Source organism: Oncorhynchus tshawytscha, linkage group LG11, assembly GCF_018296145.1.
Source record: "Oncorhynchus tshawytscha isolate Ot180627B linkage group LG11, Otsh_v2.0, whole genome shotgun sequence".
NCBI classification, from domain to species: Eukaryota; Metazoa; Chordata; class Actinopteri; order Salmoniformes; family Salmonidae; genus Oncorhynchus; species Oncorhynchus tshawytscha.
The window spans coordinates 40613244-40629210 of NC_056439.1; the positions used below are offsets into that span (position 1 = coordinate 40613244).

General features: G+C 46.0%; 1 protein-coding gene across 3 annotated transcripts in view; it reads left to right on the forward strand.

Moving 5' to 3' along the window:
• Positions 1 to 12298, forward strand: part of LOC112262201 (BTB/POZ domain-containing protein KCTD3) — a 29088-nt gene extending 16790 nt beyond the window's left edge. For 2 of the 3 annotated variants that reach the window (XM_042330130.1, XM_042330132.1), the window contains 6 exons: positions 1610 to 1780; positions 5324 to 5479; positions 5909 to 6005; positions 7452 to 7645; positions 8789 to 8927; positions 9046 to 12298. In XM_042330130.1, coding sequence (XP_042186064.1) covers positions 1610 to 1780; positions 5324 to 5479; positions 5909 to 6005; positions 7452 to 7645; positions 8789 to 8927; positions 9046 to 9730 — 1442 coding nt within the window. In that variant the 3' untranslated portion in view covers positions 9731 to 12298. The remainder of the gene's footprint in view (positions 1 to 1609; positions 1781 to 5323; positions 5480 to 5908; positions 6006 to 7451; positions 7646 to 8788; positions 8928 to 9045) is intronic. The other variant, XM_042330131.1, reaches the window with a different exon arrangement.
• Positions 12299 to 15967: the final 3669 nt, after the last annotated feature.

The following is a 15967-nucleotide window of genomic DNA, read 5'->3' on the forward strand; positions in this document are numbered from 1 at the left end:
TCTGAGACCAGCCAGCCAGACAGCTGATGAAACTGAGGAGTATTTCGGTCTGTCATAAAGCCCTTTTGTGGAGAAAAACTCATTCTGATTGGCTGGGCTTGGCTCCCCAGTGGGTGAGCCTGGCTCCCAAGTGGGTGGGCCTATGATTTCCTTATATGAACTGTAACTCAGTGAAATTGTTGTGTTTATATACATGTTAGAATGACCTTGGGCAGCGATTACAGCTGTGAGTTTCTGGGTAAGACTCTAAGAGCACACCTGGATTGTACAATATTTTAGCACATTTATTATTTTTTAAATTCTTCAAGCTCTGTCAAGTTGGTTGTTGATCATTGTTAGACAGCGATTTTCAAGTCTTGCCATAGATTTTAAAGCATGTTTAGGTCAAATGTGTAACTAGGCCACTTAGGAATATTCAATGTCGTCTTGGTAAGCAACAAAAGTGTTGTGTATATTTGGCCTTATGTAATTGTCCTACTGAAAGGTGAATTTGTCTCCCAATGTCTTTTGGAAAGGAGACTAAACCATGTGTTCCTCTAGGATATTACCTGTGCTTAGCTCTAATCCGTTTCTTTTTATCCTAAAAAACTCCATAGTCCTTGCCAATATCAAGCATACCCATAACTTGATGCAGCCACCACCATGCTTAAAAATACAGTGCATTAAGAAAGTATTCACGACAAAGTGAATTTCTTTGCCACATTTTTTGCAGTATTACTTTAGTTCCTTATTGCAAACAGGATGCATGTTTTAGATTATTTTATGTACAGGCCTCCTTCTTTTCACTCTGTCATTTAGGTTAGTTTTGTGGAGTAACTCCAATGTTGTTGATCCGTCCTCAGTTTTCTCCTATCACAGCCATTCAATTCTGTAACTGTTTTAAAGGTGCACTATGCTGAAATCGACATTTCCTGGTTGCTAAAATTAATAATATTTTGCCTAATTTCAGTTTGACAAAGCAAACAGTCATTGGGAAGAGAATCATTGCACCATCTAAACCACTGTGAAATATATTTTCCATAACCAAAAATATTGTAATTTCAGCTGTTTGAAGCCTGTGTACACTGAGTACACCAAACATGAGGAACATCTTCCTAATACTCAATTGCACCCCCCCCCCCTTTGGTTCAATTTGTTGGGGCATGGACTCGACAAGGTGTGGAAAGCGTTCCACAGGGATGCTCGCCCATGTTGACTCCAATGCTTCCCACAGTTGTGTCAAGTTGGCTGGATGTCCTTTGGGTGGTGAACCGTTCTTTATTCACACAGGAAACTGTTGAGTGTGAAAAACTCAGCAGCGTTGCAGGTCTTGAAAAAACGGTGTGCCTGGCACCTACTACCATACCCCATTCAAAGGCATTTAAATCTTTTGTCTTACCCATTCACCCTAAGAATGGCACACATATACAATCCATGTCTCAAGCCTTAAAAATCATTCTTTAACCTGTCTCCTTCCCTTCATGTACACTGATTGAAGTGGATTTAATTAACAATTGACATCAATAAGGGATCATAACTTTCACCTGGTCAGTCTGTCATGGAAAGAGCAGGTGTTCTTAATGTTTTGTAAGGGAGTTTCTCTCGTTGTCTCTGCTCCCTCTCTCCCTAGGTGTGAGTGGTAACTGGATAGAGATGGCGTATGGGACCAGTTCTGGAGCAGTGCGGGTTATAGTCCAACACCCTGAGACAGTAGGCTCTGGACCTCAGCTCTTCCAGACCTTCACTGTCCACCGCTCCCCAGTCACCAAGATCATGCTCTCTGAGAAACACCTGGTCTCAGGTAAGAAGGGACAAGGGGAATATTGTGATATATTTGATCCGAGTTATTAGAGCTGAGTGATTAAAAAAAAAATGTAGGTCTGTTTTTGAGGTCCTCTTTTTGAGGTCTGTTCGGTTTTGGTTCGATTATTAAAAAAATTATCACGATTTTCGATTCGGTTTTGATAAAACAATTTAAAACATAATTAAATGCACTATGCATTATGTGGATTGAATGCTGTAACACAGAATAAAACAATGAATAAAAGTCCCATGATAGTAGTGACTGCCCATTACTGATTACACTTATTAACCAGCTGTAACGGTTTTCTTCCGTCGAAGGTGAAGTACAGGCGGACCAAAATGCAGCGTGATTGTTATTCATGTTTTTTAATGAAGAAAACTATACATGAATAAACTAACAAAAAACAATACATGTGAGAAAACCTAAACAGCCTATCTGGCGACAACAAACACAAAGACAGGAACAATCACCCACGACACACTCAAAGAATATGGCTGCCTAAATATGGTTCCCAATCAGAGACAACGATAAACACCTGCCTCTGATTGAGAACCATTCAAGACAGCCATAGACTATGCTAGATACCCCTACTATAATACAAACCCAATACCTAACAAAAACCCCAAGACAAAACACACCACATAAATAACCCATGTCACACCCTGGCCTGACCAAATTAATAAAGAAAACACAAAATACTAAGACCAGGGCGTGACACCAGCATTTATTCCCATTACTTTAATAAAATATTTCAGTTGTGTATATTACATTTGTTTTATTTGATTACTTTCTTATTTAATTCAAACTCCTCATCTCTATAGAGCTGCTGCCAATCAAAATCACTATTTTAGGTGTTCTTCAAAGTAAATAAAGGCATATTATTATGACTGCTGAGTACCAACTATCAATCACTTTTTATTTTATTTTACAAGGTAAGTTGACTGAGAACAAATTCTCATTTATAGCAACGACCTGGGGAATAGCTACAGGGGAGCGGAGGGGGGATGAATGAGCCAATTGGAAGCTGGGGATGATTAGGTGGCCATGATGGTATGAGGGCCAGATTGGGAATTTAGCCAGGACATCCGGGGTTACCTTTACGATAAGTGCCATGGGATCTTTAGTGACCACAGAGAGTCAGGACACCCGTTTATCATCCCATCCAAAAGATAGCACCCTATGTCCCCAATCACTGCCCTGGGGCATTGGGATATTTTTTTTAGACCTGAGGAAAGAGTGCCTCCTACTGGCCCTCCAACACCACTTCCAGCAGCATCTGGTCTCTCATCCAGGACCAACCCTGCCTAGCTTCAGAAGCAAACCAGCAGTGGGATGCAGGATGGTATGCTGTTGATAGGGTTGCATGTTGCATTAATACTTTTGTTCAGTATATTTGAAAATAAATCATTTACAGCCAATAATAAAGAGGAAAGACAGCAGTGGGATGCACTTAGATCATGTACAGTGTTTTCAGGTAGAACTGCTCTCTATTTATCCCCTTCTGATCTCACATCCTTCTCTCTTCCGTTGCAGGCGTAAAAGAAACACAGACCGGACACGTAGGCGCGCAATGGATTATGGTCATTGTAGTTGATTATCACGTTTTCTACGCTAAACTATGTAGAATATTGGCCTGTTGGAAACTACAACAGTTCGGGTTGATCTGATTTATCTCTAGATAAAGTGTACAATGTGCACATTGAGCTCACAAAAAAAAAAAAAAAAAAAAAAATGGAATTCAAATAATTAAACCGACATCGGTCAAATTACCAACATTTCAGTTAATCGCTCAGCACTAGTTATTATGGAAGCGGGATACGAAAATGACGATGATGATGATGATATATCTGTATGTATCCAGGGTGGGTCTGGCTCCAGGGTGGGTTTAGCTCCACAGTTGTCTGTCTCCAGAGTGGGTCTGGTTCCAGGGTGGGTCTGGCTCCAGGGTGGGTCTGGCTCCAGAGTGGGTCTGGCTCCAGGGTGGGTCTGGCTCCAGAGTTGTCTGGCTCCAGGGTGGGTCTGGCTCCAGGGTGGGTCTGGCTCCAGAGTTGTCTGGCTCCAGAGTGGGTCTGGCTCCAGAGTTGTCTGGCTCCAGAGTGGGTCTGTCTCCAGAGTGGGTCTGGCTCCAGAGTTGTCTGGCTCCAGAGTGGGTCTGGCTCCAGAGTTGTCTGGCTCCAGAGTGGGTCTGGCTCCAGAGTTGTCTGGCTCCAGAGTGGGTCTGTCTCCAGAGTGGGTCTGGCTCCAGAGTTGTCTGGCTCCAGAGTGGATCTGGCTCCAGAGTTGTCTGGCTCCAGGGTGGGTCTGGCTCCAGAGTGGGTCTGGCTCCAGAGTGGGTCTGGCTCCAGAGTTGTCTGGCTCCAGAGTGGGTCTGGCTCCAGAGTGGGTCTGGCTCCAGAGTTGTCTGGCTCCAGAGTTGTCTGGCTCCAGAGTGGGTCTGGCTCCAGAGTGGGTCTGACTCCAGGGTGGGTCTGGCTCCAGAGTGGGTCTGGCTCCAGAGTTGTCTGGCTCCAGAGTTGTCTGGCTCCAGGCTGGGTCTGGCTCCAGAGTTGTCTGTCTCTGGGGTGGGTGTGGCTCCAGAGTTGTCTGGCTCCAGAGTAAGTCTGGCTCCAGAGTGGGTCTGGCTCCAGGGTGGGTCTGGCTCCAGAGTGGGTCTGGCTCCAGAGTTGTCTGGCTCCAGAGTGGGTCTGGCTCCAGGGTGGGTCTGGCTCCAGGGTGGGTCTGGCTCCAGGGTGGGTCTGGCTCCAGAGTTGTCTGGCTCCAGGGTGGGTCTGGCTCCAGGGTGGGTCTGGCTCCAGAGTGGGTCTGGCTCCAGAGTTGCCTGGCTCCAGGGTGGGTCTGGCTCCAGGGTGGGTCTGGCTCCAGAGTGGGTCTGGCTCCAGGGTGGGTCTGGCTCCAGATTTGTCTGGCTCCAGGGTGGGTCTGGCTCCAGAGTTGTCTGGCTCCAGGGTGGGTCTGGCTCCAGAGTTGTCTGGCTCCAGGGTGGGTCTGGCTCCAGGGTGGGTCTGGCTCCAGGGTGGGTCTGGCTCCAGATTTGTCTGGCTCCAGGGTGGGTCTGGCTCCAGGGTGGGTCTGGCTCCAGATTTGTCTGGCTCCAGGGTGGGTCTGGCTCCAGAGTTGTCTGGCTCCAGGGTGGGTCTGGCTCCAGGGTGGGTCTGGCTCCAGAGTGGGTCTGGCTCCAGAGTTGTCTGGCTCCAGGGTGGGTCTGGCTCCAGAGTTGTCTGGCTCCAGGGTGGGTCTGGCTCCAGAGTTGTCTGGCTCCAGGGTGGGTCTGGCTCCAGGGTGGGTCTGGCTCCAGGGTGGGTCTGGCTCCAGAGTGGGTCTGGCTCCAGAGTTGTCTGGCTCCAGGGTGGGTCTGGCTCCAGAGTTGTCTGGCTCCAGGGTGGGTCTGGCTCCAGAGTTGTTTGGCTCCAGGGTGGGTCTGGCTCCAGAGTTGTCTGGCTCCAGAGTGGGTCTGGCTCCAGGGTGGGTCTGGCTGTGTTTCATATACATTGTGTGTCTCTCGTCTGTCTGTCCGTGGGTGTGTGTTTTGTCTCCTTTCAGTGTGTGCGGACAACAACCATGTGCGTACGTGGACAGTGACGCGGTTCCGAGGCATGATCTCCACGCAGCCTGGCTCCACCCCCCTCGCCTCCTTTAAGATCCTCTCATTGGAGGAGACTGAGAGCCACGGCAGCTACTCATCAGGCAATGACATTGGTGAGAGAGGGGGAGCTGGAGGGAAGGAGAAAGTGAATAGATATGGTAAATGGAAGGGGTGGATGGACAATTGTTAAAGTAAATCTAGAGCCCAGTATCCAGGGTGGGTCTAGAGCCCAGTATCCAGGGTGGGTCTAGAGCCCAGTATCCAGGGTGGGTCTAGAGCCCAGTATCCAGGGGTGGGTCTAGAGCCCAGTATCCAGGGGTGGGTCTAGAGCCCAGTATCCAGGGGTGGGTCTAGAGCCTAGTATCCAGGGTGGGTCTAGAGCCTAGTATCCAGGGTGGGTCTAGAGCCCAGTATCCAGGGGTGGGTCTAGAGCCCAGTATCCAGGGGTGGGTCTAGAGCCCAGTATCCAGGGTGGGTGTAGAGCCCAGTATCCAGGGGTGGGTCTAGAGCCCAGTATCCAGGGTGGTGTGGTCTCCCCTCAGGTCCATTTGGTGAGAGAGACGACCAGCAGGTGTTTATTCAGAAGGTCATCCCCATCACCAACAAGCTGTTTGTTCGCCTCTCCTCCACTGGGAAAAGGTATTACACATCAGTTATACACACATATCATGATGTTATAGCCTTGTCTGATAAACATGGTCATTTAGCTCTTTCATCCAGCGTTTTCACAATTCCTGACATTTAATTATTGTAAAAATTCCCAGTCAGTTAGGATCACTACTTTATTTTAAGAATGTGAAATAATGAAAGAGAGAATGATTTATTTCAGCTTTTATTTCTTTAATCATTCCCAGTGGGTCAGAAGTTTACATACACTCAATTAGTATTTGGTAGCATTGCCTTTAAATTGTTTAACTTGGGTCAAACGTTTCAGGTAGCCTTCCACAAGCTTCCCACAATTTGTTAGGTGAATTTTGTCCCATTCCTCCTGACAGAGCTGGTGTAACTGAGTCAGGTTTGCCTCCTTGCTCACACACGCTTTTTCAGTTCTACCCACAAATTTTCTGTAGGATTGAGGTCAGGGCTTTATGATGGCCACTCCAATACCTTGACTTTGTTGTCTGTAAGCCATTTTGCCACAACTTTAGAAGAATGCTGGGGGGTCATTGTCCATTGGGAAAACCCATTTGCGACCAAGCTTTCACTTTCTGACTGATGTCTTGAGATGTTGCTTCAATATATCCACATAATTTTCCTCTCTCATGATGTCATCTATTTTGTGAAGTGCACCAGTCCCTCCTGCAGCAAAGCTCCCCCATAACATGATCCTGCCACCCCCACCTTCACGGTTGGGATGATGTTCTTCGGCCTGCAAGCCCCCCCTTTTTCCTCCAAACATAACTATGGTCATTATGGCCAAAAAGTTATATTTTTGTTTCATCAGACCAGAGGACATTTCTCCAAAAAGTACGATCAGTAGTCTGGCTGCGTGGTCCCATGGTGTTTATACTTGCGTAGTATTGTTTGCACAGATTAACGAGGTACCTTCAGGTGTGAATTATAAGTCAAATAATCTGTCTGTAAACAATTGTTGGAAAAATTACTTGTCATGCACAAAGTAGATGTCCTAACCGACTTGCCAAAACTATAGTTTAACAAGAAATTTGTGGAGTGCTTGAAAAACGAGTTTTAATGATTCCAACCTAAGTGTATGTAAACTTCCAATTTAAACTGTAAATTCACCAAATGTGGTCCAAGTAGACATTCCACCTATAACCCAGGTATTGCTAGCACTATGCTCCAGCCATAGAAATCCTATGAAATTACTATTAATGTACTATTACTGTAGTATTGTAATTAATTTACTATTACTATAGTATTGTAATTAATTTATTATATTATTGTAATTAATTTACTATTACTATAGTATTGTAATTAATTTATTATAGTATTGTAATTCATTTACTATTACTATGGCTCCAACACACTGAGCTACCAGAACTGTGGCTGCTCTGTTCTGGTCTGAATGCAGTCAGTTCCGGTCTGTCCCAGTCTGATGTGGTCTGTTCTGCTTGTCCCCACAAGGATCTGTGAGGTGGCGGCAGTGGATGGGACCACCATCTCGTGTTTCACAGTTAGGGAGTGTGAGGGTTCTAGCAGGATGGGTTCTAGACCCAGGAGGTACCTGTTCACAGGCCATGGCAATGGCAGCATTCAGATGTGGGACCTCACCACCGCTATGGACACTGCCAACAAGGGAGAGGAGAAGAAGAAAGATGGTAAGGAGAGAGTGTGTGTGTGTGTGTAGTGGAAAGGTGTGTCTGTGTGAAAAGATAACAAATCATTTGTATAGGAACATTATCAAAATCAAATCAAATTTATTTATATAGCCCTTCGTACATCAGCTGATATCTCAAAGTGCTGTACAGAAACCCAGCCTAAAACCCCAAACAGCAAGCAATGCAGGTGTAGAAGCACGGTGGCTAGGAAAAACTCCCTAGAAAGGCCAAAACCTAGGAAGAAACCTAGAGAGGAACCAGGCTATGTGGGGTGGCCAGTCCTCTTCTGGCTGTGCCGGGTGTAGATTATAACAGAACATGGCCAAGATGTTCAAATGTTCATAAATGACCAGCATGGTCGAATAATAATAAGGCAGAACAGTTGAAACTGGAGCAGCAGCACGGCCAGGTGGACTGGGGACAGCAAGGAGTCATCATGTCAGGTAGTCCTGGGGCATGGTCCTAGGGCTCAGGTCCTCCAAGAGAGAGAAAGAAAGAGAGAAAGAGAATTAGAGAGAGCACATGTGGGGTGGCCAGTCCTCTTCTGGCTGTGCCAGGTGGAGATTATAACAGAACATGGCCAAGATGTTAAAATGTTCATAAATGACCAGCATGGTCGAATAATAATAAGGCAGAACAGTTGAAACTGGAGCAGCAGCACGGCCAGGTGGACTGGGGACAGCAAGGAGTCATCATGTCAGGTAGTCCTGGGGCATGGTACTAGGGCTCAGGTCCTCCGAGAGAGAGAAAGAGAGAATTAGAGAAAGCACACTTAAATTTACACAGGACACCGAATAGGACAGGAGAAGTACTCCAGATATATCAAACTGACCCTAGCCCCCCGACACATAAACTACTGCAGCATAAATACTGGAGGCTGAGACAGGAGGGGTCAGGAGACACTGTGGCCCCATCCGAGGACACCCCCGGACAGGGCCAAACAGGAAGGATATAAGGATATTATGCATCTGAGGGCATTGTACCTATCCATGGCTTGTAGTCTGTTTATTATCTATCCTGTTGCCTAGTCACTTTACCCCTAGCACAATTACCTCGTACCCCTGCACATCGACTCAGTACCTGTACCCCATGGATATAGTGAAGATATTGCTACTCATTGTGTATTTATTGTTTGATTGACAGAGGTGGGCGGGCCAACAGAAGAGGAGCTGCTTCAGCTATTGGACCAGTGTGACCTCAGCACCTCTCGCTGTGCCACGCCCAACATCAGCCCCGCCCCCTCGGTACTGCAGCCCAGCCGTCTCCGAGGGTCCTGCTCCAGGTCAGTCTCTACACCCCTGAGTCCGACTCTTTATGTTGTGCACGTTTGTCTGTCTACTGTCTCTTTTTCATGCTGTCTATATCTATTTCTCTGACCCCCGTTGTCTTTATCTCTCCAGCCTCCAGCTGCAGGCCCAGGATCCCATTCCAGAGACGGCCACCTACGGAGCTCTGCGACCCTACAGAGAGAGCCCACTGCTGGCCCGAGCCCGGCGCACAGAGTCCTTCCACAACTACAAAGACTTCCAGAACTTCTCCCTAGGGAAAGGCCTGCTGGAGAGCCCTGAACAGGCTCCAGGACAGGGGGCACGCCCAGGTACAGAAGCCAGAACCCGGTCGCTGTGTGAGGCTGGAGAGGAGGTTGGGAGGAGGGGCTCTGCCATGGAGCTCTGGGCTAGCCGAACCACTAACACTGCCTACGCTAATGTCTTTGCTAATGTTGCTGTGGTCACAGACGCTGATGCAGCTGAGGGTATCACAGAATCGCCACGGCAACCGCCTGAGAGCCCTCGTGGAGACATTCGTCAAAGGCTCCAATCGGAGGAGGAGGAGTGGGCGGGGCTTGGATCAGGGGCGGAGGCTAGGTCTGAGGTGAGGAGGAAGGCAGGGTTTGAGGGGGGGTTGTTTCTGGGCAGGAAGAGGGCACCTCCCGTCCCCCAGCTCTCCTCGCTGTCCTCGGGGGTATCCTCGGGGGGATGCAGTGACTCCTCCTCCACCGCCTCCCCCTCCCCCACTAAGCTGGCCTCCACTTCCCCCCGGCGCAGGAAGTGCAGCGAGCCGGCCAATCAGGACAGCAGCCTGTGAGTGAAAGACAGCTCTGATGCAGACACACCCCTTGTGTCTGTCAGTCAACAGCTTCAGGTAGAAGTTACCCCCGTAAACACTGATCTAGGACCAGCCAACCCTCCACAAGCCTAACCATTAGGAGGAACTGGCCTTAGATCAGTGTCTGAGGGCAAGGATCATGACTTTAACCCTTTATATATCTCCATCATTGCTGGTATCTGGTTGCTACACAATTAATAATAATAAATCATTTGGTGGGTGCTTATATTTGTTCTAACGTCATACATGTACAAGTGTGTATTAATACTTGTGTGTGAATTGGACATGTGTTTTTTGCATATCCCAACTCTCCAGGAGACACCCTTGGAGTGTGGGTTCACGGCCAGGGTGCACCTCCAATGTTTGTTCCAATAGTCCCTCATGACATCATTCAGACTTTTTGTGTTGGATGCATGTAGTTTACCGACTGTTAACAAAGTGCTACATACGTTTATTTCCCCCTTGTGGTCACTTTCCCAAACCAGTAGCCAGAAGCCATGTGTGTTTTAGACATGAATGAATTCAACACTACACAGTAAATCACTTTATCTGTACTTCCTGATCGAAACAGACCGACGTCTCATGCTGAAGATCAATGTGACTTTCCATGGTATTGTTTCTTTAAATATAAGGAGGATTACATTTTGTAGTGCCTTCTTTGACATCAGCCATAATCTACGTATCCCCCTGTCCTGTGATGGAGAGAGGATCTAGAGTCTTAAGGGCAGATTCAATCAGATTGGCAGCCGCATAGCGTCGTTTTGGAGGTGTCGGAGGTGGAACTGCGTTAGAGCTGTCAAATCCACAAGAGGCTCGTTGCGTAACCTGCCATTGGATGCAACGAAACCACACCAGACTGTAATCCCAACAAATCCCATGCGGCTGCGTTAAAGTTCAAACACTCAAATTAGACTGGTGGGCATAAATCCCCCATCAAATGAGCATGAAAACATGCATCAGCCTCACATCAATGACATCAGTCATTATTTTTAACATGATAGAAGCCTGCACTTTTCTAGTGCCGTTTTGAACCTCTAACACAAAGGGATAATAAGGATGGCGATTGATGTGTGACAGGAGCATCCGCTCACCGATATGCCAGCTCATACCGCTTGTACACCTCCAACACATTCAGGCTGTATCACAACCGGCCGTGATTGGGAGTCCCATAGGGCGGCGCACAATTGGCCCAGCGTCGTCCGGGTTTGATCAGTGTAGGCGGTCATTGTAAATAAGAATTTGTTCTTAACTGTCTTACTTAGTTAAATAAAGGTTAAAAACAAATGTGCTGCTATGTGGATGTCGGCAAACACTGGTTAAAGCTCCATCTGATTGAATCCAGGCCTTAGACCAAAGGTTGTACTTCTGACTGTCCAGTTGTCAAAGGTTGGATAGCTGCAATTATTGTCACTCCTGTCACCCAACGATAGCTTTCAGATAGAGAAAGAGAATAGTTGAGAGAGAGAGAGAGAGAGAGAGAGAGAGCAAGAGTTATCAATGGAGCCTATCCTTTAGTTCCCTTCCTAAGACATCCTCTACCCCATCACTGGACCAGACCTGGGTCAAGTACATACAACTTGAGGTGCACTTGATTTAGCTTGTCCACTACAATGGAACCAATAGAATAGTCCCAAAAGTGCAAACTCTGCCCAACACTCTAAATCAAGCACACCCCTTGTATTTGAATGTACTGTATTTGACCCAGGTCTGTTTTAGACAGAGGTGTTCAATAAGAGATGGAATGTTGAACATGTACAAAGATGTACATTTAAATAATATGCAACCTGATTATACTGTATATGAAGAGTATACCTACAAAATCCATATATATATGTATATGTAACCATACTGATGCATTTAATATTTATGTAACTATCTACATATTTGCTGTTGTTTGCGACAAATCTGTTTGTTCTCATATAATATATATTGATATGAATCATATTTTATCGTACCTAAATTGTATTTGCACTCGCACTATGAAGACTAAATAATGAAGTAACATTTTATTTGGTATGAGATGATATTTAGCCCTTTGAGGAATAATGCCTGTCCCTCTGTGTCTAAGGCCTGGATTTATTCCGATCCACGTTAGATCCGCCTTATAGTGCGATTTGACATTTAAAGGTCATTTCCTACTGAGCCGACATATCCAGTGTTTACCGTGAATGTGGTTTCTACGAAAGTGGGAACATTGCCTTTAAATGTTGTATTGGGGCGATCAGATTGAATCTATTTGAATGTTGTATTGGGGCGATCAGATTGAATCTATTTGAAAGTTGTATTGGGGCGATCAGATTGAATCTATTTGAATGTTGTATAGGGGCGATCAGATTGAGTCTATTTGAATGTTGTATAGGGGCGATCAGATTGAATCTATTTGAATGTTGTATAGGGGCGATCAGATTGAGTCTATTTGAATGTTGTATAGGGGCGATCAGATTGAGTCTATTTGAATGTTGTATAGGGGCGATCAGATTGAGTCTATTTGAATGTTGTATAGGGGCGATCAGATTGAATCTATTTGAATGTTGTATAGGGCGATCAGATTGAGTCTATTTGAAAGTTGTATTGGGTCGATCAGATTGAATCTATTTGAATGTTGTATAGGGGCGATCAGATTGAGTCTATTTGAATGTTGTATAGGGGCGATCAGATTGAATCTATTTGAATGTTGTATAGGGGCGATCAGATTGAGTCTATTTGAAAGTTGTATTGGGGCGATCAGATTGAATCTATTTGAATGTTGTATAGGGCGATCAGATTGAGTCTATTTGAATGTTGTATAGGGGCGATCAGATTGAGTCTATTTGAATGTTGTATAGGGGCGATCAGATTGAATCTATTTGAATGTTGTATAGGGGCGATCAGATTGAGTCTATTTGAATGTTGTATAGGGCGATCAGATTGAGTCTATTTGAATGTTGTATAGGGGCGATCAGATTGAATCTATTTGAATGTTGTATAGGGGCGATCAGATTGAATCTATTTGAATGTTGTATAGGGGCGATCAGATTGAATCTATTTGAATGTTGTATAGGGGCGATCAGATTGAGTCTATTTGAATGTTGTATAGGGGCGATCAGATTGAATCTATTTGAATGTTGTATAGGGGCGATCAGATTGAATCTATTTGAATGTTGTATAGGGGCGATCAGATTGAGTCTATTTGAATGTTGTATAGGGGCGATCAGATTGAATCTATTTGAATGTTGTATAGGGGCGATCAGATTGAGTCTATTTGAATGTTGTATAGGGGCGATCAGATTGAGTCTATTTGAATGTTGTATAGGGGCGATCAGATTGAATCTATTTGAATGTTGTATAGGGGCGATCAGATTGAGTCTATTTGAAAGTTGTATTGGGGCGATCAGATTGAATCTATTTGAATGTTGTATAGGGGCGATCAGATTGAGTCTATTTGAATGTTGTATAGGGGCGATCAGATTGAGTCTATTTGAATGTTGTATAGGGGCGATCAGATTGAATCTATTTGAATGTTGTATAGGGGCGATCAGATTGAGTCTATTTGAATGTTGTATAGGGGCGATCAGATTGAGTCTATTTGAATGTTGTATAGGGGCGATCAGATTGAATCTATTTGAATGTTGTATAGGGGCGATCAGATTGAGTCTATTTGAATGTTGTATAGGGGCGATCAGATTGAGTCTATTTGAATGTTGTATAGGGGCGATCAGATTGAATCTAGGGCTAAACTACATCTCTTCTCATATTTACACTTTCACTGCAGCCAGATACTAAAGAAAATAAATAGATCTATTTATGTTGCTTGTTATAACATTTAGTATAACACCGTATGTACAAACACATTATTATGTTGCTGTATATAGTATGTATCAGTGCTTACTGACCTATGGTATATTACTAATCTGTTATTCACCTGTTGGCACTGCTGTTGTGTCTGAGCTGACTAGACAGGATGAAGTCTAAAGACTGGACCTATTTATGACCCTTTGGTTCAGCTTGGGTTTAGCTGGCTAGTAGTATTCACACTAACCTGGTAACCTTGTATTGTAAAGTTGGGTATAATAGGGGTGCAGGCTTTTGCTTCATCCCAGCAATAACAAACTTGATTGACTCATAGGGATAGATTCAATCAGTTTTGCCATTACGGCATAGCAGTTTCATTGTTTTTATCAAGGCAATGTTGGAGGTGTTGAATTAGCAAATGTCTCCCGGTGTTCTACATATCACGGACATGGCCATTGGGTGCGCCGAGTCACATTATTAATAATCCCATGCAGCCTTGTTACAAGTTTGAACTATTTAAAAACATTTTAGTAATTTAGCAGACGCTCTTATCCAGAGCGACTTACAGTAGTGAGTGCTTACATTTTCATACTTTATTCGCCCCATGCTCTACCACCTGAGCTCCATGCTCTACCACCTGAGCCCCATGCTCTACCACCTGAGCCCCATGCTCTACCACCTGAGCCCCATGCTCTACCACCTGAGCTCCATGCTCTACCACCTGAGCCCCATGCTCTACCACCTGAGCTCCATGCTCTACCACCTGAGCCCCATGCTCTACCACCTGAGCCCCATGCTCTACCACCTGAGCCCCATGCTCTACCACCTGAGCCCCATGCTCTACCACCTGAGCCCCATGCTCTACCACCTGAGCCCCATGCTCTACCACCTGAGCTCCATGCTCTACCACCTGAGCTCCATGCTCTACCACCTGAGCTCCATGCTCTACCACCTGAGCTCCATGCTCTACCACCTGAGCCCCATGCTCTACCACCTGAGCCCCATGCTCTACCACCTGAGCTCCATGCTCTACCACCTGAGCCCCATGCTCTACCACCTGAGCTCCATGCTCTACCACCTGAGCTCCATGCTCTACCACCTGAGCCCCATGCTCTACCACCTGAGCTCCATGCTCTACCACCTGAGCTCCATGCTCTACCACCTGAGCCCCATGCTCTACCACCTGAGCCCCATGCTCTACCACCTGAGCTCCATGCTCTACCACCTGAGCCCCATGCTCTACCACCTGAGCCCCATGCTCTACCACCTGAGCTCTATGCTCTACCACCTGAGCCCCATGCTCTACCACCTGAGCTCCATACTCTACCACCTGAGCTCCATGCTCTACCACCTGAGCCCCATGCTCTACCACCTGAGCCCCATGCTCTACCACCTGAGCCCCATGCTCTACCACCTGAGCCCCATGCTCTACCACCTGAGCTCCATGCTCTACCACCTGAGCCCCATGCTCTACCACCTGAGCCCCATGCTCTACCACCTGAGCCCCATGCTCTACCACCTGAGCCCCATGCTCTACCACCTGAGCTCCACGGGAATGTGTGTTGTAACATACACCTTTGTTAGTCTGATATAAATGTTGTATAAATGTTGTTATATTTCAGGGGGTAACGCAGGGAGGAAGCACCCGCTTGGTGTGGATACTCTTGTCAGTGTGTGTGTGTGTCCTCGACGGTGTCTTTAACACACTTGGCAGCAGCGCTGACCTCAGGAGAGTAACCTTCCCTTTAGAGACGTTAGCAACTTTGTTGTCTGAAAATGGCATTTGACAGCAGTGTGATTTATGAGTGTAATAAAGTGATGTTGCTGCATCTGAACGTGTGAGTTGCCAAGGGCCATACTTTCTGCTACAAGCACTTTTTAAAACTTTGACAATAGTTGTGAATGTGCCTGTGAACGTGCAGCTACTATTGCCCTTGTCAAAATGGCCTCCTTGAGTTGGGGAACAGTCGTAACTGCCAGTTTGGTGTGTCCCTTTTTAAGGGACATAAAAACAAAACTAACAGGTATATGGCTCGCTGAAATACCATCCCCTTAGGCCTGTGTGTGTCTGTGATGTGAATTGGTTGACATGAAGGACCTAATACTTGTTGAATGGCAGGCCTTAGTTTTGCAGCTCCAGTTCTACTGCTTGGTAGAGGGGTTTGCGTGGCCAGGGTGAGTTACTACAATGGGACTCCCCTAGAGGGATCTGTGGATGTGTGTAAACTCAAGGTTCAGACAACAGTGATAAATGTGTGCCTATCTGTCACCTACTACATATGTCTAAACTTCATACAGTTTAGTGTGGTTTTAATATTGGTTTCTCCACAAAAACTCTGTTGTTGACGAGCATTCTGTTAATCTGTTGGTAGATGATGACATTTTCATAAGGCCTTTGTCAGTGTAATGTCTCGATGTACCACCTGTCATAGGAATTGTTACACT